The 26,237-nt window shown below is 43.8% G+C and overlaps 1 protein-coding gene across 1 annotated transcript in view; it reads left to right on the top strand.

Annotated features, from left to right (window-relative positions):
• vps53 (VPS53 subunit of GARP complex) overlaps positions 1-26,237 on the top strand; it is a 276,635-nt gene that overhangs the window by 206,377 nt on the left and 44,021 nt on the right. The window contains exon 19 of the mRNA XM_080210682.1: positions 21,150-21,219. Coding sequence (XP_080066808.1) covers positions 21,150-21,219 — 70 coding nt within the window. The remainder of the gene's footprint in view (positions 1-21,149; positions 21,220-26,237) is intronic.

Here is a 26,237-nt window from a genome sequence, read left to right as displayed (position 1 = left end):
ATGTCAGGAGGAAAAAACATTTTCATTTAGTTCAGTTCACATTTTAAATGAAAGTAGTTTGGGGAAAAAAGGCAGGAATTATTTAATGCATGGTTAAAGTAGTGCGATTTTTCACTGTTTAATATTAACTTGGTCAAACAGCTTACTTGAATACATCATTTTGTTTTGTTCACACACCCCTCCCCCCCCCTGTTAGTTTGAGCACAAATTAATTTTAATTTTACTTGGCTGTGGTGGGTTAATTTAGTGGAAGATATCTGACGTTTGTGCTCTGACAAAGCATCATATGGACTTGAAACGTTTCTCTCTCCACGGATGCTGCCAGACCTGCTGAGTTTTTCCAGAGTTTTCAGTTTTTATATCTGAGTTATGTGGTTTTTGTGACTCATGCAACTCTTATATTTGCCTCATTAACTGTCCTTCATAAATTTACTGTTCTATTATTTATAAAGAGTACTTAGAACCATAGAATCCCTATCGTGCAGAAGGAGGCCATTTGGCCCATTGAGTCCACATTGATTGGCTGAAAGTACATCTCCTCCCGGTAGCCCTGCTCATTCACTCTGAATAATCCACCTAACCTACACATCTTTGGATACTAAGAAACAATTTATCCTGGCCAATCTGCCTAGCCTTTACATCTTTGGACTAATCAGTAATTAGTCCATAAAATGTATATTTTATAACTGAGGTTTATCTTTAAAGACACTTTATACTTTGGGTTGGGTGTGGGGGGGGCAGAGTTTGTGGGAAGGGTTGAGGGGAAACATTTGCATTCATTCAATTATTATTGCAGGAGATCAAGTTGATCCCATAATAAAATGACCACACCACCCTCACCCTCTCAAAATAATGCAGTTGATGTTTGTAGAGCAGTATAGAAAAGAAACAGGCCCATCAAATCTGTGCCAATGATTTTCTTCACATAATCCACCAAGTTGGATACTTACATCCCACATGTTTAAGCGTATGGCACTTCCCTCACCTTTCTAATCCTCTGGTTTGTGTTGAATTGAGCTCTAAGGAAGCACATACACTGATACTTTGCATCAGTGCAGAATGGATTTGGATGAGCATTAATGCAAAAGTGGTAACGCAGTTAGCTGGCTAATGAGCAAGCTTTATTCCTCAAGTTCTTCAGAAGGCTGGCTCATGCTGATCAGAGATCCCCTATGTGTGCAGCATATGGGGGAGGGGATGGCCTAGTGGTATTATTGCTAGACTACCAATTACAAATTCAGCTAATGTTCTGGAGACCCGGGTTCGAATCCCACCATGGCAGATGGTAGAATTTGAATTCACTAAAAAAATCTGGAATTAAGAATTTACCGACAACTATGAAAACATTGTCGGAAAAACCCATCTGGTTCACTAACGTCCTTTAGGGAAGGAAATCTGCCATCCTTACCTGTTCTGGCCTTCATGTGACTCCAAAACCACAGCAATGTGGTTGACTCTCAACTGCCCTCCACCTGGGGATGGGCAATAAATACTGGCCAACCAGAGACTCCAATGTCGCACGAATGAATAAAAAAAAGTCCTTCTGTAATTCAAAGTCATTTTTACATTCTTTTTAAAGAAATTGATAAATCGAGCAATTTAAGTAAAACAGTTTTTTTTGCACAAAAGTAATGTGAATTACCAGATGATTTGAATTAACAGGAAGAGACTGCAACAGTGCCCAGAACTTTCCAGTTCCCCAAAACTTGCAGCAGAGGCAACTCGCTCCTGGCCACCAGTGGGATCTTTCTGTCCTGCCAAAATCAGTGGTACTTCTTGTGGCCTGCCCATCCTATGCTGGGGAACCTGGCGGAATTGAAGCATGCTCAATGGGCTGAATGGCCTCCTTCTGCATCGTAGGGATTCAATGGTTATAAGTATTCTTTATAAATAATAGAACAGTCAATTTATGAAACATAGTTTGTTAGTTAATTTATGAAGAATCGCAGAGGTCACAAAAAAAGCACAAAATTCAGATATGGAAACAAAAAATGCTGGAAAAGCTCAGCAGGTCTGGCAGCATCTGTGGAGAGGGAAGCAGTAAATGTTTTAAGTCCGTATGATGCTTTTACAGAGCACAAACTTCAGATAGGGCTGGAATTCTCCAATGTTGTATGCCCCACCACTGTTGTCAGCCGAAATGGAGAATTTGGCACTCAGCCAAATCTCCAGCTACGGCACCGGGACCGGATAATCCCAGCTGCCGATGAGGTTGGAGAATTTCCAGCTAGTGTGTCCGTGGAGGTAGTAATTGGATCGGAAGATGGGATCCGAAAAGTGAGTAGTGAACAGGCATTTACTTACCTAATGGCTGCGGTATAGCCAGGTCTATTGTCTGGTCCACTGCATTGAACGTATTCGAGAGATGGCTGGATATAGCACTTGGGGCGAACAGGATCAAAGGTCATGGGGAGAAAGCAGGATTAGATTATTGAGTTGGAAGATCAGCTGTGATTGTGATGAATGCTGGAGCAGGTTTGAAGGGCCAAATGGCATTCTCTAGTTCCTATTTTCTATGTTTCAATGTTTCAGTCCAATGTGTTCTGCACACCGCCAGCTTGCTGCTGGGGGAAGGTATAGCCAGTGGCTTCTTCACGGAACCAACCAGGTTGAGATGGGATTAGTTAGTGAGTATCCGACAACAGACGTGGAGGAGTTCTTGTACTTCTTTTGGCCCCACAGAAATCTCCATATCTGTATGTGGAAATTGCACTTTGGGTCTAAGTTGGCCTAGGAGGCTGAATGAAATATTTAAGTATGTCCACCTGCTTTACACAGGAGTGCTAGCTGCTATTTCAAGGCCCATCTTAATCACATTGGGTGGGACTTACTATTAACACAAGTAGGCTTCAATTAACATTGCACTGAAGTTGCTGTGAAAATCCCCTAGTTGTGCATAGTTCTTCTATCAAATTTCAATGGTCAACTCTCCTATTTTTCAGCTGAAGCAAGGCACACAGCAGTGGGAAAGTTAGGTCCCAGAATGTTTAGAAGTGACTGCGGCAAAATAAAATGTAGGTGTTCAGTGATCACAGCAAACACCTGGAATCCTCAGCAAATGTGGCAGCGTCAGCAGAGTGAGGGATTTGCAGCCAAGATCAATGGCCTGAAAGGCTAACTCTGTTTCTATCTACGCAGGGGCAGCCTGACCACCTGAGTCTTTCCAGCAGTTTCTGCTTTTCTTTTCAAATTTCCAGCATCTCTAGAATTTCATTTTTAAGAATTTCTTCTGAGTGATCACTTTTATTTCCATGGTTTAAAGGGTCCCTGTGTTCAAACTAAATCCACATAAAGGCTCTTCTCTGATCAGAACCTTCCGCACACCTGACGAAGGAACAGCATTTTCAAAAGCTTGTGGGTTTACTATCAAATAAACTGGTTGGACTTTCGCCTGGTGTTGTAAGACTTCTTACTGAACTGACAGTGAGGCAGGTGGACTGCTTTACAGGTCAATCAATGGCCTTTGCTTCTAGTATTGTTATCAACACAACAGTAAGAGGCGCCACGGAAGCACAGGGGTTGGCACTGCTGCCTCACAGTGCCTGGGACCCGGGTTCAATTCCTGCGTAGGAAGAAACAGAGTTAGCCTTTCAGGTCGTTGATCTTGGCTGCGTATCCCTCGGTCTGCCACACTTGCTGAGGATTCCAAGTGTTTGTGAGACTTCCTACTGTGTTTACCCCAGTCCAACACTGGCATCTCCACATCATTGTCAGTTACCATAGGCTAAATCTAGTGTGCATCAATACGGGATTATTTTATTTACTTAATAATAGTTCACAAGTAGGCTTATATTAACAGTGCAATGAAGTTACTATGAAAATCCCCTAGTCGCCACGCTCCGGTGCCTGTTCGGGTTCACTGAGGGAGAATTTAGTACGGCCAGTGCACATAACCAGCACGTCTTTGAGACTGTGGGAGGAAAATGGAGCACATGAAGGAAACCCATGCAGACGTGGGGAGAATGTGCAGACTCAGCACAGACAATGATCCAAGTTGAGAATCGAACCCAGGTCCCCGACGCTACGAGGTAGCAATGCTAACCACTGTGCCGCCTAATGATTGGGAAGACTTGCATTCAGAAAAAGCGTTCCCCCACTCCCCTCCCACCCGAACATAGTTCTTAAAAAAAAACATCCTGACATTAAAAAAAAAACCAATGAAACTATTTTAGGTTATGTCTAAAGCTAGAAGATTTAAGCAATGTAAAAGGCTAAAGTTTCCGAAAAGAAAATACAGGTCCAGACATCAAAATATTTTCTCTCGGTCTCTGTGGAATTCACTTCTGGCTATGGAATCCACTGAGCAAATGACAGACTGTGTGTAACACCTCGGTTCTGAAATCTGACCGGTTCATTGCATGAACGCACAGAGTAAGGCCTTTGAGGTCAGGGTCAGGTTCTGGGCCCACATCGTAGTCTGACCACTGGATCTAGTCGATTATATTGGATTTTGGATATAGCTACGCTAACGCTGTGCGGGTTTCTTTACAGTGGTAGTCTTGGTGAAATCCCTCTGTGTATACAAACCAGCCACAGAGAAGTGCCACTTCAAAAAAAAAATGGAGTTGCCTCCAGCTCTATAGATCTTTTCGGGAAAGAAAGAATTACAAAGCTTCTTTTGTGGCCTTATTTTTAATTAAATTTTCCTTTCCTGTTCATGGCCGCACAAGTTATGAAGACTGGGTTTTGGCTGAGCAGAAAGGGAGGCGGCTTCTATTATCTCGACTGCATTAATTGTAACCTATTCTATGGTTTTCAGTGGGATTAGTATTAATCCACAATGGAACAGCTGCCAATTTTTTTTTTCTTTATGACTGCAGGACATCAGACATCCACTCACGATGCTCTTACACTACAGGAGTGTGGTCGGGCTAGGTGCAAGTTCTTCCTCTCTTACCTGTGTTGCCTAATCATTCAGCTCAGAAGGAGGCCACTTGACCCATCATGCTGTACTGGAACTCTGAAAATGTTATCCAGTTAGTCCCATTGCCTGGCTCTTTCCCTGTGCCTGTGCAGTGTTCTTCCCAACAAGTATTAGTGTGGCACAGTGGGTTAACACTGCTGCCTCACGGCACCAGGGACCTGGGTTCAATTTCTGGCTTGGGTCACTGTCTGTGCAGAGTCTGCACGTTCTGCCAGTAGCTGCATGGCTTTCCTCCGGGTGCTCCGGTTTCCTCCCACAGACCCTAAAGACACGCTGGTTAGGCACATTGGCCATGCTAAATTCTCCCTCAGTGTATCCGAACAGGCGCTGGAGTGTGGCGACTAGGGGAGTTTCACAATAGCAGTGTTGCATTGCAGTATTAATGTAAGCCTACTTGTGATATTAATAAATAAACTTTATAACATTATTTACCCAAATCCCTTCTGGACGTTGCTACTGGAGGTCTTCCATCTCCCTTTCTGGCAGGACACAATTTGCTGCATTACAAAACAATTCCCAGTTTACCTCCAGCTCATTTGTCAACTAACTTAAATCTACGGGTTGTTTAGCTGAAATTCAGGGAATCGACAGCATGACAAACAAAAGTGCTTTTAGGGCAAGACCGCTTGTTTCAGTAATGTGAACGAACTGGTACTGAGTCTCCTGTATTTGCCCTTTTGAGTTTCAGCATTATACAAATGTATCCAGTTGCCGGAATTTTACCCCCCGAATCAGGGCAGGCAAGGCTCGCAGAACGGAATTCTCCATTGGCCTTGGGCAGAATCTTACGAACCTCAGGCGGGCGAGGTTGTAAAATACCAGCCATTGTGTCCACAGAATGTGTTCAAAGAGGAGAATGATCACTGCTTGGAGGTGACTCTCCTAAAATAGGATCCCAGAAAACACAAATGTAAAAGCAGCTTCAGTGTTTTAATAGCAAACAACCCTATCCCAGTCACTCTAATTGACAGTGTTTTCATTTCTTAAATCCAATCTGGCTTCTCAAGTGACATTGGAAACTACTACCTGAAACAAAATTCCTTTTTCTCTCGCAAATGTACGACCCACACACAATTTCCATTGCCTAACCTAGATAACCGGTGGAATGTTTTTATTAAAACTGTAACAAAGACAAGTGTGTTCATTTGTATGATCCCGTGTTATAACACTTCAGAAGGCAGATCAATAACCTAGATAATTTTTATTCCATCTTTAATTTAAAAATACAGCAAATGCTACTTTAAACTTTGGGTGACACTCCTTATTGCTCCTTAGCCAAACAGTTATCTGCTCTGTAGCTCTGAGCTGTCGTAACATTACAGTTCCCTTGTTATGATCCTGAACCAGAACCTTAAGGTATATTATGAAGCCAGGATAGATCATAACAATTTTTTTATTTTGGCATTAATGTGAGGAAAGGATGCTTTGCTCCAGGAGTAATTCCACTGACAAATTAGGAATCTTTCTGTCAAAACGAGCTTTATCCTTAGCACATTCTAAGTATAATTCTAACAAAACAAAGCAATTTAACTCTTAACCGTTGAATAATCTTCAAACCTGAGAAGAAACGGCTCTAATTTTTAAACTTATCACTATTTCAGTTCCAGGTAAGCAACACTCTTCACATAGACTTAAATACCACTTTAATCAAAGTTAGCAAACCCAGGCATTGGTGTTTTAAATTAATGTAGAAAGTCCTGAAGCTACAGAGATTTTGCACAGAGAGAGAGAGAGCAGACTTCTTCTTTAAACAGCTCCAGTCAGTAATTAATTATAGCTGAAACAGAAACTGTTTCTCTGTTGCAAACCTGGCTCCTTCCCTTAACCCAGTCTCACATAATAAAAAAAACCAGAGGACCTTTTTGTAAACAATAGTGCATTAAGCCTTCTGCTAAATATACTCTACATGGTTAAAATTAGTAATTATCCTGTTTTCCCAGCTTCAGAACTGTACATTTCCCAGACACACCGACTGCCTGAAGAGAAAAAGCACTGAACTTTCAAACATAGAATATACCAATAGCACAGTATTATCACACCATTATGACACAATAAATAATCACACTTATTTTTGACCTTGGCTTGCCTGAAAGGGTACTCTGAGCTTTCAAAGAATAAAAGTTTATTATTGTTACAAGCAGGTTTACGTTAATGCTGCAATGAAGTTACTGTGAAAATTCCCTAGTCACCACACTCCTGTGCATATTCAGGTACACTGAGGGAGAATTTAGCATAGCCAATGCACATCTTTCGGACTGTGGGAGGAAACCCACGCAGACACGGGGTGGATGTGTTGACTCCATACTGACAGTGACCCAAACCAGAAATTGAACCTGGTTTCCTGGCACTGTGAGGCAGCAGTGCTAATCACTGTGCTATCTCAGTTCCACGGCTTACAGTCAATGAATTGAATGTGACTGCATTGGAGAGGAGCTGGTCAAGGGATGTAAGTTTGAAGGGTGCCTCTGATAACGTGCTCCACAAAATGAAGATTGGGTGTGGTGTCAATCATATTCTTTCCATGACTATTTTAGATGATGTCCAAGCGCAAAATCCCTGCTTTTCTGCTGAAGATGTTAGTTGAAATTCTCCGGTTGTTCACACCAGTGGGATATTCCGGTTCCACCAGCAATGCCCCCCCGCCCCCCGTGGGTTTCATGGCAGCATGGTGTGACATTGATGGGAAATCCCATTGACCGCGGCAGGACCAGGGAATCTCGCTGTCAGTGGACATCGCGCTACCTTCGACTGCTGGGAAACAGGTGGCTGGGAGGCTGGTTAATCTGGCCTGCTAATTCAATCCTGAGGGTGTTGGGGGTGATCTGCCACTGATTCTAGTGACTCTCTGACATCTCACCAAACTGATCATTTTTCAAATTTGAGCTCGGACAGTCAAAGAAGAGCATTCACAGAGCAGAAGGAGGCCAATTGACCAACCATGTTTGAAAAAGGGCTAGCCAGCCCTAAAACCCCATTTTCCAGCTCTTGGTTAATTGTCTTGAAAGTAACAACATATCCGATTATTAAATGTGATAAATGTTTCAGTCTCTACCATCCTTTCAAACGGTGTGTTCCAGACCATAACCACCTTTTGGATGAAAGATATCCTTCTAAACTCCCAACTAATCCTCCACCAATTACTTTAAATCTGTGTTTTCTGGTTTCTGACCTCTCTGCTAAGGAAAATAATTTCTTCCTATCCACTTTATCTGATCCATCATTCTATAGACTTAAATTAAATCTGCGTTCGCCCTCTTCTGTTCCAAAGAAAACAACCCAGGCCTATCCATTCTTAAAATTCTCCAGCCCTGGAAACATGCTCATTAATCTCCTCTCTACACTCTCCAGTGCAATCATATCTTTCCTGTAATAATACATACAGTTCTCTAGCCTCACACTAACCACTGTTTCAATGCTGCCACACTGTTCAGCCATAGGAGGACATTTCAGCTGAGCACAGTTCTGTTCTCAGCTGGTACTCACAGATTAGGCGCAGCAAAGTGGTAAGCACTGGTGCCTCACAGCTCCAGGGACCAGGGTTCGATTCCTGGCTTGGATCACTGTCTGTGTGGAGTTTGCACGTTCTCCCTGTGTCTGTGTGGGTTTCCTCCAGGTGTTCCTGTTTCCTGCCACAGTCAAAAGATGTGCGGGTTGGGTGGATTGGCCATACTAAATTGTGCTTAGTGTCAGGGGGACTAGCTAGGGTAAATGCACGGGGTCATGGGGTAATGCCTGCGTTGGATTGTTGTCAGTGAAAGCTCTGTGGGCCAATGGCCTCCTTCATTCTGTACGATTCTATAACTCTAATGAGATTAATTGGGTAGCAAGCGAGTGGAAAGTCGAGTTGATTTTTCTCCTCTCTATCCCAGTGTCACTGCATCAAAATGTAGCAGTTTGAACTGTTGGTCCAGCTGACAGTGATACGTTTGCAAACAAAGCAGAACGCATATGGTTTCACACAAGTACCCCCTGGTGAGGACTTTATCTGCCAGTTCATCACAGGAGCTTTGAAGTTGAAGTTTCAGCAGTCTGACACCCAGGAGTATTGTTAAAGAGTTAAGAGCTAAATTCCATCTGCATTTTCTTTTAAGTTCCCTTGTTTCTAGTTGTGCAAATATTGTGCGCCATGCACTCACTGGGTGTGTGGAGACACATACAGCAGAGTGAATGGCATAGCTGAAGCAACAGGTGGTTCACACGCAGTTCTATGCAGCCGCTATGCGTGTGGTCTGCAGATAAACGGCTGAGTTGATACAAGCAGGAAACGAAAAGGAAAGTGACAGACTTGTCAATCTCTTGCTCATTGTAACTCTGGTTCACAAGTCAGCGTGCTCAGACAGATCGGATCGTCAGAAAGTGCTTATCTTTCACATGTAGCCTGATTGCTGCAAAATTAAATTTACACCTTCGGGGAAAGACCTGAAGAGCAATTATTATTCATAATGAATGGTCATTATTACATTGATGTCTGTGCAACTTTGCCATGGATAATCTGGCAGCCACATTCCCAACGTTGCAACATTTCAAAAAGCACCTCAGCTTTCATGCAGTTTGGTGCGGCCTGAGGTAATGAAAGGCTCTACATCAATGCAAGTCTTTTCTTTCCATTGCATTGCACTGCAGTTAGAAAAGACATGGGCCATGATTTTCCGGCGATGCAGGAGGGGCTATGAAGGGTGGCTGTGGAGGGGGGAGGGGAGGGGGGTGTTGGTGGAGGGGGATGGCGCACGTTGGGGTCATGAAAGGAGACCCATTAGGGAGGGCTCCTATACCCCAATCTTTGTCAGGTAGGGGGTGGTGGAGAACCATGCAGCCGATGAGCAGGAGGTGGGGCGGGGGGTGGTCACGATATTCCGTGTGGGAGGATAGAGTTCTTCCAATGCACTGAAAGATCGGGGGCACCTTTTCAAAATGGCGCCTAATCACGTTGCAGCCAGGTTCACTGGTGCTTTTAGGCCCTGTCCCTCCCAGATCCAGGGCCCAATTCACCCACTCTCCCAAAAAATGACAAAGTGTGGGAGGATTGCGGTCCAGACAGCGCCAAATAGACTGGCGTCAATCGCTTCAGTTTACTTGCCTTTATGACATATCATTTTTTAGGACAGTTCCACCCATGGTATCTGATTGGGCAGAGATTTTGGCCAAGATGGACAAATTGCAAAGTCCTTGGATGTCTAGCGTGCATGTCAGAAAATTGGGGGTGTCCGTAATTTTTCCATGCACACTTCATAGAATCCCTACATTGCAGGAGGAGGTCATTCAGCTTCTGGAATCTGCACCAACTACAATCCTATACTCACAACCCCATGCATTTACCCTGCTAGTCCCCCTGACACTGAGGATCAATTTAGCATGGCCAATCCACCTAACCCGTCCATCTTTGGACTGTGGGAAGAAACAGGAGCACCTAGATGAAACCCACACAGACATGGGGAGAACATGCAGATTTCACACAGACACTGACCGAACCCGGGGTCCCTAGTGCTGTGAGGTAGCAGTGCTAACCACTGTGCCACAGGTGGTTTATCTTGAGATGAGCAAGTGTTTAGCACAGCTCTCCTGGCATGTTTTCTTGGAGCAGCATGAGGCAAGTTGCAAAACGAGAGCATATACGGTTTAAGTGAATATAGCACCTCCAATATAATAAATATCCCACGGTGGCTGCACATAATGAAACAAAGTCAGACAGAGGGAGAAATGAGGTCAGATGGCCAAAACTCAGTCAAAGAGGTAGATATTAAGTGTTTTAGTGGAGAAAACTGAGAGAGAGGTGTAGCGAGAATATTCCAAAGCTTAAGGCCAGGCAGCCAAAGACAAGACCAATAGTGGTGGAGCAATTAAAATTAGGGATACGTGAGAGGCCAGAATTAGATGAGCGCAAATATTTTGGAGGGTTTGGGGATTGAAGGGGATTACAGAGAATGGAGGCCAAGCAGGGATTTTAAAACAGGATGAGAGTTATATAATCAAGACATTGTTTGACCAGGACCCAGTGTAGGCCAGCGAGCCCGGGAGTAATAGGCAGGTAGATAGGTAGATGTGATGGCACGGTGGCATAGTGGTTAGCACTGCTGTCTCACAGCACCAGGGACCTGGGTTGAATTCCCAGCTTGGGTCACTGTCTGTACAGAGTCTGCACGTTCTCTTTGTGTCTGCATGGGTTTCCTCAGGTTGCTCCAGTTTCCTCCCGCAGTCCGAAAGATGTGTTGGTTAAATGCATTGGGGACGCTAAATTCTCTCTGTGTACCTGATCAGGCGGCGGAGTGTGGCGACTAGGGGATTTTCACAGTAACTGCATTGCAGTGTTAATGTAAGCCTGCTTGTGACACTAACAAATAAACGTCAAATTTAGACAAGACTTGTTGTGAGTCAAGATACTGGCAGCAGAGATTTGGATGACCATGAGTTTATAGTGAGTAGAAATCTTTTAATACTGGCTATTGTTGCTCACAGTGGAATATTTTGAAAAAGTTGATAACAATGTCATTCTTCACTGTGGTGGACACAGAACTGAGTTTTTTGACATGTTATATTCTATGATGTGGGAGCTTTAAACTACCGTGGTTCAGAGTTCAGAAAATACTTGTGTTGTTTCTATACTTGAGGCTTCCCCAGTAACACACACAGGGATGCCTATTTGCACTCCAGAATCATAATGACTTGTGATATTCCCAGACTTTATTAGCACTTAATATGCCATTAGCCACATATTAAATACAGGTGTATATCTGGTTGGCGAAGCACAGCCAAACTACACGCATCAGTCGTACGGAGCAGCCACAGGGCCCGCTTGTTTTTCTTTGCTGCTTTCTAATACAATCTTGAGGAAAATTTCAAAGCAGTAATCTATCCCCCTCCCATCCTCGGCAGGGTTTACAGAGAGCGACAGCAGGAAGTCAGCAAATTGAATGTCAGTAATGTGAGAAAGCTGTATGTACTTGAACTAGGACTGGAAAATTCCACTGCTTAACTAGCCTGGGGTGAGCTGTCTACTGACTTTAGTGAGCTGAAATAACAAAGCAGTTTGCCAGTTTGTAACATTGAGTTTGTGCCGCTTTTCGGGTTCTACCTCCTGTCGTTCAGGCTTCTTGTCTTCGATTTTCCGACACTACTCTTGTCTCTCCGCTCAGTTCTTAACATCAGCGTTACCTTTCCTAAAAGAGTAGTTTCTAGGCTTTGTGTTCTGAAGTCAGTGTATGAATAACTGCTTTAGAAGTTTAAGATTGGAGAATTTAAAAAAAAGATGCAAGGCCACAGAGTCAGTAACTTGAAACCTTCCTCCTTTGCTGACCCTGTGATTTGGCTTTGAGTTGGCTCAATGCTTAGAATCACGGGCCTCCGAGCTTTTGACTTTGTGGCTTATAAGAATATAATAAGAACTAGGAGCAGGGGTAGGCCATATGGCCCCTCGAGCCTGCTCCGCCATTCAATAAGATCATGGCTGATCTTCACATAGCTGAATATCATTTGAGGCTTGTCGGTTAATTTATGAAATCTGGATTATTTTAAATCATTTATGCAGAAATGCAGGTATTTCCTCATCCCGATGTTTTTTAGGATTGAGCAAAGGGGTCTTTTTCAAAGCTTTTGAGGTGGCACTGTACCATGTCAGCTATCCTTACATGGGAACATAGTTGGTTGATTTCATTCTCTTTATCCCTGAGGAATTACTCCCCCTTTAACTCTTATCTGGGATTTTCGGAGTTCCTATCATCCATCCATCACTAACTGATCTTTACTGATTCCCAGTCCACAAAAACCTTGATCTTGGGGCTCCTGTCCTCATTTTAGATCTCTCCGTTGCCTTGTCCCTCCATATTTCTGAATCACCTCCAGCCCTGTTATCCTCAGAATCATGTGGCCCATCAATTCTGGCCATTTCATGCAGCCACAACTTTTTCTCAACCCTTCATTGGCAATGTTGCCTTCAGTCATCCCAAAGCTCTGTAATTCCTTCCCTAAACCCAAACTCCATTTTCTTCTCTTTTAAGACTTTCCTTAAATCCTATGGGCAGCACTGTGGCATATGGGTTCGCACTACTGCCTCACAGCGCCAGGGACCCGAGTTCGATTCCTGGCCTTGGGTTACTGTCTGTGTGAAGTTGCACATTCTCCCCCTGTCTGTGTGGATTTCCTCCCAGTGCTCCGGTTTTCTCCCACAAAGATGTGTGGGTTAGGTTGATTGGCAATGCTAAATTGCCCCTTAGTGTCAGGGGGCTAGTAGGGTAAAATAAATAGGATTATGGGCATGATGTTGAAGTTGCCGGTGTTGGACTTGGGTAGGCACAGTAAGAAGTCTCCTAACACCAGGTTCAAGTCCAACAGGTTTATTTGGTAGCACAAGCTTTCGGAGCACTGCCCCTTCATCAGGTGATGAAGGGGCAGTTCTCCAAAAGCTCGTGCTACCAAATAAACGTGTTGGACTTGAACCTGGTGTTGTGAGACTTCTTACTAGGATTATGGGGATAGGGCCTGGGTGGGATTGTGGCCAGAGCAGACTTGATAGGCCAAATGGCTGCCTCCTTCAATGTAAGGATTCTATGGATTCTACTTCCTTCACCAGTCACAATGTCGCGTACATCTCAGTTTTTTTGCGTGGTTTTTCTCTTGTAAAGCACCTTGGGATATTTGACTATGTTAAAGGTGCTATGCAAATGTAAAGTTGTTGTTGACCCTCTTGGTTTATGTCTGTAATGGTAAGCCAGTCGAATTAGGTGGAAGAGTACATTATCATCTTTCTAGCTTATTTTCTGAATCCGTGTTGGCTGGGGTTCCCAAAAAAAATGGTCCTGTGATTTGCTCCTAACCAAGGCTGACCAGAGGACCCAAGAGAGATCCAAAGGATAGTCCAGAGGTTTGAGGGTTGGCCTGCTTCTTAATTTTACGCCTCTTGCCGAGATCCTGGAGTCCAATCACTGTCTACCTCCATTGACAACGAGAAGGTCGTGATCAGCATGGCCAGCCTAACATCTACAGGCCAAGGAAAGTCCAGTGACCCTGGGCTGTGCAGGATTAGTGGACCTTAGGTTCCCACACTCTCGTCTGTCACTTGGGCCTGGGGGCGGGGGGGCTCTGAATGTCAACAGAGAATTAGACTAAAAGGGCATCACACTCTGGCTTCTGACATTCACATTATGCCGAGGCAAGAGCCTTTGGTTAATGAGCAGCTGTGGGAATTCTGTCTGGAATTCCTTTCTACTCCTAAGGCCAATTGTAACATTTCAGTGGTTGCACTGGCAGAACTGTATAGTTTTTTTTCCAAAGCCTACAGTTTTTTTAATGTTGGAACTGGGATTTCTCCATTATTTAGCAGCTCTCGTTTTTGCATTCAAGGCCTTCCCGTTATATAATTGTTTTAAGTAATAGTTGATATTTGATCACCCTACGTTCCATACTCAGTTTTCTAATTGGAAGCCTGGGGGCCAATTTTCACTTCGGGAAATTGGTATTGACTGGGAGAACAGAATCTAAAATTGTGGCCAGTGGCCTGACTGCCCTGTTACCCCTTGTTATTTTTTAACTTTTCATAGGGACCTGCTGCTGAGTGACTATAACACCTCCCTGAGCCAAGCCAGAGGCCTCTCTCCTGTACAGTTTTAAAGGGAATTGCAGGCAAGCATTGTGACTGCGTGCCCTGCCTGTGCGTACCAGCTTTCCCATCAAAAGACAGTGGAAAGTCTCAAAAACTGGCTTTATATTTTTGTTTGTTCAACTGTGGACTTTTAAGCCAAATTGCTTGTTTTCTGTGCTGTAGATGCTTTACAATGCCTTGTAAAATAGGGCAGAGCAGGTGGTTTGCATTCCTTTTCTGGCTTCATTGCTTTGAGCTGAACTATAAGCTTCAGATTCCATATAACCCACTGACATAATCCTGACCTCCGCAAGGATGAATTCGCGCACGGACACAAGAAAACCATTTGAGTTCACAGAATCAAGATTTACGAACATTTGGAGAGGTTTGACATGATCAGGAATAGTCAGCATGGATTTGTCAAGGGCAGGTCGTGCCTTACAAGCCTAGTTGAGTTCTTTGATAACGTGACTGAACACATTGACGAAGGAAGTGCCGTGGACATGGTGTACATGGACTTCAGCAAGGCGTTTGATAAGGTCCCCCATGCAAGACTTCTTGAGAAGGTGAGAGGGCATGGGATCCAAGGGCCTTTGGCCTTGTGGATCCAGAACTGGCTTGCCTGCAGAAGGCAGAGAGTGGTTGTGGATGGGGCTTTTTTCTGAATGGAGGTCAGTCACCAGCGGAGTGCCTCAAGGATCTGTTCTGGGACCCTTGTTGTTTGTCATTTTCATAAATGACCTGGATGAGGAAGTGGAGGGATGGGTAAGTAAGTTCGCTGATGACACGAAGGTCGGTGGTGTTGTGGATGATCTGGAAGGATGGCAAAAGTTGCAGCAGGACATAGATAGGATGCAGGACTGGGCGGAGAAGTGGCAGATGGACTTCAACGCGGATAAATGTGTAGTCGTCCATTTTGGCAGAACCAACGGGATGAACGAGTACACTATCAAGGGCAGAAGTCTGAGTAGTGTTGAGGAGCGGAAGGATCTTGGGGTCCGGGTCCACAGGACTCTTAAATCGGCCTCGCAGGTGGAGGAGGTGGTCAAGAAGGCGTATGGTGTACTGGCCTTCATTAATCGAGGGATTGAGTTTAGGAGTCGGGAGGTAATGCTGGAACTTTATAAGACCCTTGTCAGGCCTCATTTGGAGTATTGTGCGCAGTTCTGGTCGCCTCACTATAGGAAAGATGTAGAAGCTATTGAAAGGGTGCAGAGGAGATTTACAAGGATGTTGCCTGGACTGGGAGGCATGCCTTATGAAGTTAGGTTGAGGGAGCTGGGACTCTTTTCCCTGGAGAGACGAAGGTTGAGAGGCGACCTGATAGAAGTTTACAAAATGTTGAGAGGAATGGATAGGGTGGACTCTCAGAGGCTATTTCCCCGGGTTGAAATGGTCGCTACGAGAGGACACAGATTTAAGGTGCGGGGAGGGAGGTTCAGAAGTGATGTTAGGGTAAGTTTTTCACTCAGAGGGTGGTGAGTGAATGGAATCGGCTGCCGTCAGTGATGGTGGAGGCGAACTCGCTGGGGTCTTTTAAAAGACTTCTGGATGAGTATATGGGGTTTAATGAGATTGAGGGTTATAGATAGGTCTGTAGGTTGGTAGGTGATGTGATCGGCGCAACTTGTGGGCCGAAGGGCCTGTTTGTGCTGTAGTGTTCTATGTTCTATGTTCTATTAATCCCTGCAATGCAGAAGGAGGCCATTCAGCCTATCGAGTCTGCACTGGCCACAATCCCACCCTAGGCCCTATTCTCATAACCCGTAATATTTACCCTGCTAATCTCCCTCATGCTAAGGGGCAATGTAGCATGGCCAATCTACCTAACCTGCACATCTTTGGACTGGAGCACCCGGAGGAAACAGGGAGAATGTGCAAACTCTGCACAGACAGTCACCAGAGGCCGGAATTGAACCCAGATCCCTGGCTCCGGAAGGCAGCAGCACTAACCACCGTGCCAGGTCATAAGTTTATGTGGGTATGTCCACAAAGCTACTCGTTTTGGTCTCTGGCTGTTTCAGTGTGTCTAACCTTTTGAGGTGTGTTGAGCAGCATTTGCAACGATGTAATTGAAAATATACACACACAAAGGCGATGAGCAGAGTTGGTGCTTTGTGCTGTTCACCGGCCTGGTGACTTGTCCCCTGTTCTAATTGAACTGAAGATCCAGGACTCAGCGATGGGCAGCTCCCTCTACTGCAGAAGTAATTGGAAACACTGTTTGCATTAACAGTGACCCTCGTAGCCCAGTGCAAAGACTAAATAACTACAGCCTCTATTTAATTTGTTGCTCTCATGTTTCCTCCATCACTTTTTGTTTCTGAGCCGGGGTTGAAGGTAAAGGAATGTTCATTTTTTTCGTGTAAGTCTCTGCAGCCTGACAACCCCACCTCCGCCCACTCAAAAATTCCACGGGGAATACAATTTTTCCTTTCTATTTGCATTCTCTCTGCCTCTTGAATGAGGCCATTCACTGTGAGGAAGAATCACATTCACAAAGACTTTTTGTTGCCAAAAAAGCATAACAACAATCAGCCAAATTCCAAGTAGAAACTTCAGAGACCCTAAACCACACTTACTCAGGTTAGTGCCCCCAGTGCGCCCAATTAATTCCCTTTCACATTAAGAAGCAACACGCAGCCTTAACACCTGACCAAAACTTCATAATGCTCCTCATAACGTTACAAGGAGCAAATTGTCTGAGGAACAATGCCACAGGAGTTCACAATGGAATCATGATATGCACGAAGCTTATGTTTTTAATCACTTGTTTTGACATGTGATCTTATACATGTGTGCTGCTAAAGTGATAATGGGGTTAAAGATGTGTTACCACTGAGTAATGTGTGGCAGAAATAGACCAGTCTTATGTCTGTAATCTCCTACTTACAGTATTTACAAATCCTGTTGACCTTGAGGTCCTCTGCCACTAGTATATTATGGTCCATAACTGAAAAGAAAGATACAGTGGAACCTGTCCCTCTGGGAACATTTGATTCAATGACCACCTGTCTCAAGCAGTTAGTTTGCCTTGAGCCCATTTGCTTTATATTTAATTAATGTTTTGAGGATTACAATAGCAAAACAGTGTTGTTTTTGGGATGTTAATGTTGTCTTACTTTAAACTTCAGAACATTTTTGTAGAACATTGGGCAGTGGAACTTAATGGATCTTTCTAGAAAACCAGCAGAGTTTTAAGTCATTATGCTGATCTTTCTCTACACCCTAGCTATGACTGAAACACTACATTCTCCATTCACTCCTTTCCTTCTCTATGGATGGTATGCTTTATATAGTGCTCAAGAAACAATACCTTTCACTATATACTAATACATGCGACAATAATAAATCAAATCAAAAAGTTTGATTCATCCTGCACTAAGACCAGAAGACATTTGATTCCCTGAATTCTCTGCCCTCTTCAAGCTTTTAATTGTTCTTCTCCTCAATATCTCATTTAGCCAGAAACAGAACTTCTTGACATGAGGAATTCACTGATTGCTTCTCCATGTCATCTACACTGATAATTTTTTGCACTTATCTTCTCTGGCTAATATGTGTTAAATGAGGAAATAATATAGTTCTTAACAGTGATGATCCATCAAACTATGTGCCAAACAGCGAGATATGTCTGAAGCCATTAGTGTCCCATAAAGTTTTTCCAGCTCTTTCTTTACTTTCAAATGTGCTCTACTATAGAGAAATCTGACCTTTTTTGGCTTACCTTTCTTCTCCAATTTTAATATTGATTATTTTGCTTCATTGTTCCTCTATATCAACATTCAAAATGATAAGATATAGGAAATGAATTAGGCCAGTCAGCCCATCGAGTCTGTTCCGCCATTCAATCATGGCTGATATGATTCTGATCCCCATTTAAGCGTACTTAAAGGAGTGGTCCCACCATGGTGTTCACATTGGATGTTAACAATTATATCCTGGGTGGAATTTTCCTGTCCCACCTGCCACCCTAATCGTAGTGGGCAGGGGGTGCACTGTACAATGGTCAGTTGACCTTGAGTAGGAATTTCCAGCCTTGGGGCAAGTGTGACTGGAAAATCCCGCCAGTTGAGTCTAAAGCTGTGGCTTATTGGTATCCCCTGACTTGGTAGCTGCCAGATGAGTACATACTGGTCAGAATCAAATTAAATCAGGTTCTTATTGCTATTGCCGTTTCCTCTTAAGCCACCTAGCGTGACGTAGGTGTCGGCTTATAAGTGGACATTTGAAGCCTCAGCAAACCCCCTAAAAACAGGGGTTGACTTAATCACCAAGGATAAAAGTGAACCACAGGTCGTGGGTGCAGGTGATGCCATCACCATCCACACACAGAATGAGCGTGTCTTAAGCTCCCCACGTAACTTCACAACACAGCCCCTACAGCCCCCATTGTCTATCTGTGCCTTTGCACCCAATTGAAAGGCACTAATAAGTAAATCATGCATTTCTGAGGTGAAAACAGTAAGGCCAACTACTTATTCGAGAATACATGTCGAGGCTGAAGTCTGTCGACGCACATGCCAGCAAAACCATGGCCTGGATGAAAGGAATTGTCACAATACGCCATGATTTACAGTAGTTAAAAGTGAATTAAAAACAGTGTGAAGGAATGATCAACCTTTTTACTTCAATATTTTAATATTATAGGTTTTTTTTCTACTGGATCTTGTACAAAGGAATAGTGATTACTGTCTCCTTCCTCCTCGAGCAGTTACTCCATGCTGGTCCTCATTGCCTCATAAATTTTATGAACCCACCTCATGTTTTTCCTATCCTGAAGTTATGTTCTGCAGTAGAGAAATCTGACTTTATTGGCTTGCTTTTCTTCTCCAATTTTAATATTGATTAATCGTTCCTCTGTATCAGCATTTAAGCGTGCTTGGCTGAAGGGCTGGTCCCACCGCGCTGTTCATATTGGATGTTAACAATTACATCCTGAGTCTAAAGCTGTGGTTTATTGGTATCCCTGTTTAAAAACAAACTTATGATTTACTAGCTGTCAACGCTCTGGTCCAGGAAAGCAATTATGGATCAGAACCAAATTAAATGACCCTCCTGGTAAAAGGATGGTGGGCGGGATGATCTGGTCTGGTTCGCCCTACCCCTGCTGCCAGTGAAAATGGAGAATTTGCACTCAGCCAAAACTCCATTACTGCAGAGGGACAGGAGAATCCCAGTCAACGATGAAACCAGAGGTTTTTGACAGTCATCTGCTTCCATGAAAACAGAAAATGCTGGAAAGACTCAGTGGGTCTGGCAGCATTTGTGGAGAGAAAAACGGAGTTAATTTTCAGGTCTGTGCCCTTTCTCATGTATGTGCTTTGATATTTTTGCTTTAGCTTAATTACGATATCTTGGTTCATCATAGAATCCCTTCAGTGCAGAAGGAAGCCATTTGGCCCATCGAGTCTGCATCAACCACATCCTGCTCATGCCCTTATCCCTATAACCCTACTAACTCCCCGATACTAAGGGGCAATTTAGCATGGCCAATCAACCTAACCCGCACATCTTTGGAATGTGGGAGGGAACAGGAGCACCTAGAGGAAAACCACGCAGACACGGGGAGAATGTGCAGACTCCGCACAGACAGTAACCCGAGCCGGGAATCAAACCTGGATCCCTAGCACTGTGAGGCAGAAGTGCTAACCACGGTGCCGCCCTATAATCTGTATCAGATTACCTAATGTTGAATTGCAAGTGTTTCTGAACCTCTTAATTATAATCTGTGTGGTACTAAAAGGCTTCGACTGTGCAGTTTAGTTTATTTATTTAAATGTCTTTCTTTTTGCACGTTCTTTTATAGTTCCTCCCTTTCCAGTTTTCTACAGATCCCAGTATCATTCGTGACTTGCTGGCCCTGTAGGATAAACAGCTGGCAATCCTGCTCCCAATCCTTCGACTCTTGTCACTTCAAGCCACCTGCTTAAACGTTTCAAGGACTGATGCATTGTTGCTGTAAATCTGATGTCGTGGTTCTTGGTCCCATTACTTCAGTCTGTTACTGCACATCAAAGATATTGATCCTTGTTTTAGTGATTGTCTAATCATACAACTGTGCAGTAGGGCGTGGGCAGTGTTAATGACAGATGTGGATGGAGCACTTGACTAAATGCCAGTATAGTTGACATTAGGAACTCGGGTAACAGCCTGGACCATTAATCCAGAAACTCAGCTAATGTTCTGGGCACCCGGGTTCAAATCCTGCCACGGCAGATGGTGGCATTTGAATTCAATAAAAAAAATCTGGAATTCAGAATCTACTGATGACCCTGAAACCATTGCTGGAAAAAAAGACATCTGGTTCACTAATGCCCTTTGGGGAAGGAAATCTGCCGTTCTTACCCAGTCTGGCCTACTTGTGACTCCAGAGCCACAGCAATGTGCTTGACTCTCAGCTGCCCTCTGATATGGGCTAGCAAGCCACTTGGGTCAAGGGCGCTTAGGGATGGGCAATAAATGCTGTCCAGCCAGCGATGTCCATGTCCCATAAACAAACAAAAAAAACACATGGATATGAAATTACATCTTAGCCGCTCCCACGTGGTCCCGTAAATAAATTTCCCCTTTTTCAAAGCCGAGGTGGGTATTTTATTTCTGTTCAGACTTTCTATTTCAGAATGTGACATCTGACGCTTTTTAATTACACAGCTCCTTCATTCCAAAGTTTATCAACCATCTCTTCAGGTGCAAGCCAATCAGTATGGTGGGCGCAGAGCAGGTAGGAATTTTAGCGTCTCCATAGAATTAATGTTCCTAGTAAAATAACTTATGTAAATATTTGTGTCATTGGTTAGTTCAAACGGACTTCAACATTCATTTTGCCTCCTGATCAGAATGCTGGACTCCCCAGCTGGATCCTGAATTTGGATCTTTCCGTTGGATGGGTTCAATCTGTCCTTGGCTAATCAAATACACTGGCACAGAGGCACAGTGGTTAGCATTGCTGCCTCACAGAGCCAGGGAGCCAAGTTCGATTCCTGGTTTGGGGCACTGTCTGTGCGGAGTCTGCACGTTTTCCCCATATCTGCGAGGATTTCTCCCCGATGTTCCGGTTTCCTCCCACAGTCCAACCTGTTTAGGGGCATTGGCCATGCTCAATTCTCCCTCAGTGTATCCGAACAGATGCCAGAGTGTAGTAACTTCATTGCAGTGTTAATGTAAGCCTACTTGTGACACTGATAACTAAACTTCAACTTTTAAACTGGACTGGGTGCCTGAGTTCAGGAATTTGTTATATCAGTTGGCATTAAAACTGGAATAGTTATATTTCAAATAGATTATTCTATCTGGCAAGAAGATTAGGCTTGTATCCCATCCATCTTGTTGTCAATGCTGTTAGAAACCAGATAGAAATTCCAAAGTACATTATGAAGTTAATCTAGACCCCAACTTATTTTGGTTTTGGCATGAGTGTGAGCATAAGATGTTTCACTCCAGGTGTGATTCTGATGACCAGCCAGGAAGCTTTTATTAACACAAACTTTATTTAACAACACAGTTAAAATATAACAAAAGAATTAACATTAAGAGACTTATTTTCTGGTAGATTCCAGTCTCCACATCCAGAGAGAGACAGAGACATCGAGAACTACTTCTCTTTAACAATTCCCAACAGTATCTGTCACGGTTTCTCTGAGTAAGCCTAGTCCCATCCAGTCACATGATTTTTCCTGTCAATCAACCTCATCAAGTCCCACTCTGAAAAACCCCGGGGGAAAACACTAAAATGACTTGGCATTAGCCAAGATTAAAACAAACATTCCAGTAATTAGGACCAGTTATGCTTCCGCAGTATCAACTTGTGCACTGCCAATTATAAACAAAGCAGCACCGGTCAATTGAACTGACTACTAAAATAAGTCCTGCACAAGAAACATGACACAAATACATTCTTAAAGGCACAGTATCATCACAATGCAAATCCAGTTCTCCCAGGGAAAAGGATGTTTTCCTAACTCATTCAACATAAATGACGTTATTACAGTGTGTCTGTTGTGTCTTCTAGTTCCTGTAAGTTAGAAATAATCACAGTTCAAACTCAAAATGCTGGAGCATCATCGAGTGCATTTCTTGCACCTTTCCATGTGGCTCATTGACTGATACGTTGTTACTTGGCATATGTTGGCAGTGTGACAGAAGCGCTCTGGGATGGATATTTACATAGTAATTAATTCCTGTTTGTTGTAGAACAACGTAACTGTGTCAGAATGATGGACCATGTGTGAAATGCAAATCTTCATAGCATTGTTAGTGGACAGAATTCTTTTAAGCTATGTTGGGCAAAATACTATACTCCAACCTCCCACCCAGATTCTCCATTAGTGTCACCCCCAGATCACTGTGAAACCCTCAGGGGCAGGTGCGCTGCCAAGTGGGATCTTGCTGCATGAACAGCCAGAGAATTTCCCCCCACATTAGATCTGCTGTGTGACTGATGATGCTACTACATACCAAAAGCAGACAAGTGCAGACTGCTTCTTTTTCATAGTACAGAAATGACTAGAAAGGGCCAAATTTTCACTTCTGAGGCAGGTACAGAAAAGTCCCCACTCCAGAAATATGCCTGGGCAGGTAGATTCTCCAGAAACAATGTGTGGCGAGCTGTTTTAGAGGACTGCCTGGATGCTCTGTGACATATTTACAGTAAAACAAAAAAACAGACATCTAGCCCGCATCCCCTCAGTTGTCCCTACACTCCCATTTCCTGTCCTTGTCAGCTTATGCCACCTCATGTCCCTACCCACCCCACGTGGTCACTAATGTCTTCCATGCCAAATTATGCCCTACTCTTTATAAAGCCCTTTTTTCCACCAATGCCAACGTATTGCCAACCCATTCCCCCTTCTCCCTTGCATCCTCCACATTCACTCACCCAGCATCCATCATGGGCAGATCTCAGAAGCCATGGTGAAATGGAATAAAATAAAGTTCTAAGTCTCGTTACAGACTTTACTATAGTATTGATAAAAACCCTCTAATACAATTAAATTATTTCAAGTACTTAATCCTTTATAGCAACAAATATTTCCTTCAGGTACTTACTTCGTAATAAAATAAACGTGTGTATTCACTACCCGCATCAAAGATGACTAATCTGAAAAATCAGATTGGCAGTGGTAGCCTGGATGAGGAGTCCCTAGAATGCATTCGAGGTAGTTTCTTAGAGCAGCAGACCTGGAAAAAACCCAAGAACAAGTTAAACTTAGCATTGTGTATTGTGATAGGATTAATTAATGACCTTAGAATACAGGCACCCCTAGGAAGCAGCAACCACAGTATAATTTACTATTACATTGAATTTGAGAGGGAAAGAGCAGGTCTAAGATTAATATTTTAAATTTAAATTAAGGCATTCATGTGGGCATGAAAGCTGAGCTATCTGAAATGAACTGGGATACAAGGGTAGGAGATAGATTAATAGAGAAGTAGTTGCAGATGTTTAAGGGTATGTTCCAGAATATCCAGAAAAAGTATATTTCTGCTATAAAGAAAGTTTCTAAATGGAGAATCGCCATCCGTGATTAACTAAAGAAATTGGGGAAAGGATCAAGAATAGTTTTTTCTTTCATGCCCACATTGTTGCCCTTATTTAAGTTTAAAATATTAATCTTAGACTCACTCAAGAATTTATCAGAATATAAAGAATGGCAGAAAATGACAGATTTTATTCAGAAGAAAGAAATTAGAGTATGAGAGGAAGCTAGCTAGGCATGTAAAAATGGATAGCAAGAGTTTCTAAAGGAAGGGAGTAAGTAAAGTGAGTGTTGGTCCTCTTAGAGAGTGAGAACAGGGAGTTAATAGATAACAAGGAAATGATGGATTAAATGGACAAATATTTTGCTTCTGTCTTCACTGTAGAAGATACAGAGTAATTCCACAAATAGCTGTAAGTCAGGAGGTGGAAGGGAGAGAGGAACTTGGTGAAATTACAATCACAAGGGAAGCAGTACTGAGCAAACTGATGACATTGTGGGCTGACAAGTCACCTGGTACTGATGAACTTCATCCTAGGGTCTTAAAAGAGGTGGCTAATGGGGTAGTAGTTGGTGTTAATCTTTTAAATTTCGCGAGGTTCTGGAAAGTTGCAAATATAAGCAGGAATATAACTAGGACACTATTGGCCAGTTAGTTTGACATCAGCCATGGGGAATGTGCTTGAATTGATCGTTAAGGAGGTTATAGCTGGGCACTTATCAGGAAGAATCAGCAAAGTTTGTCCAAGGGAAATCATATTTAACCAATTGATTAGAGTTTCTTGAAGGACTAATGTGTTGTGAATAGAAGAGAGCCTGTAGACATACTGGACTTAGATTTCCAGAAGGCATCTGTTGAGGTGCCACAACAAAGATTATTGTGAAGAATTAAAGCTCCTGGGGAGGGAAGGGTGGGAATGGAGTCACATATTAGCATGGATAGAAGGTTCGCTGGCTGGCAGAAAACAGAGTTTGCATAAAGGGGTCTTTGTCTGATTGGCAGGAATAAGACCAGTGGAGTCCCACAGGGTCTGTGCTGGCACTTCAACATTTTACTATTTCACGAATGATTTGGATCAAGGGACTGAAGACATGGGAACTAAATCTGCACACAACACCAAGATAGATGTGAAGAAGATGTAAGGGGTGGAATTTAACCAAAAAAAATTACAGGGCGCAATCTTATGATTGAACGAACAAGAAAACAGGAGAGAATTGCGCTGGTTATTTCGGCGAGCTGCGATAAGCAATCGTCTGGCATTTAGTGCAAAGAAAAGGCCCAGGTGTGATTCTTGCCAATGGGTGGGCGGGGGTCTAAATTTGCCGATGAAGTTGGCTGCAAGCTATTTGGGACGCCCCGTTCTCCCGATGAGATCTCCTGCCAGCCCCCATCCACCCCGAGGACATCAACCACCCCACTCCCACGGATCGCTCACTGTTCCAGTCCCCCTTCTGGAAAATTGCTCCCTTTGCTCCCCATGGGCACTGCTTGGGCCTGCCCCTGACAACCTCAGGGGCATCAATGGCTCCTGATCCCCATGGCGAAGCCATCATGTCAGGTCGCTGTTGCTGGAGACCAATTGTGATTCTTGTCAGGCTGCAGTTCGATTGGCAAGAAGGTAAGTGAGCCTGGACGATAGCATCTGAGACTCACTAATGACGTGCTGGTATGTCCAGTGCAAATCATATTGTAATCTCCCCACACAGTGATTTTTTGGGAGAGGACAAGTTTTGCATCAGTTCTGAGAAGGACGAGCCCTAAACAAGCCGGCAAGCCCGACTTCACAGAAATCAAGCACCATTTTTAAGGGGTGTCCCAATCTCAAAGTCAAATTGAAGATGCCCTCCCTCACCCCAGGGACATTAGGACCCTTCCTTATTGAGGTATGTTTCCCCAACACCCTCCCAACATAGATCGCTGGCATTGGGGTTCTCCCAATGGGTCTTCTTACATGACCCCCTTTCATGACTCCTTCATGCCCCATCACCATTAGGCCCCACCCCTTTGGCATTGCCCTGTCAACCTGGCACTGCCAGGGTTTCAGGTGGGCACACCCAGGTTGGCACTGCCCGATGGGCACTGCCCAGCTATGTCCCCCACCATATCGGGGCTTCAATGGTCTCTAGCCTGCTGGCGTGGCCATCATACCTGGTGTCCATTTGGTTCTCGCTGGGCTCCCGCTGCACCTGAAGAAGAATCAGAGAATCCCAGGAGCAGGGATAACCATTTAAACATGCTAATCTGGTTCCCGCCCACACTCTG

This window comes from Carcharhinus amblyrhynchos, chromosome 23 (assembly GCF_965287045.1).
Source record: "Carcharhinus amblyrhynchos chromosome 23, sCarAmb.v2.hapA, whole genome shotgun sequence".
In the NCBI taxonomy this organism is placed as follows: Eukaryota; Metazoa; Chordata; class Chondrichthyes; order Carcharhiniformes; family Carcharhinidae; genus Carcharhinus; species Carcharhinus amblyrhynchos.
Note: the sequence above shows the minus strand (reverse complement) of the source record. Positions and strands in the feature narration are given on the sequence as shown.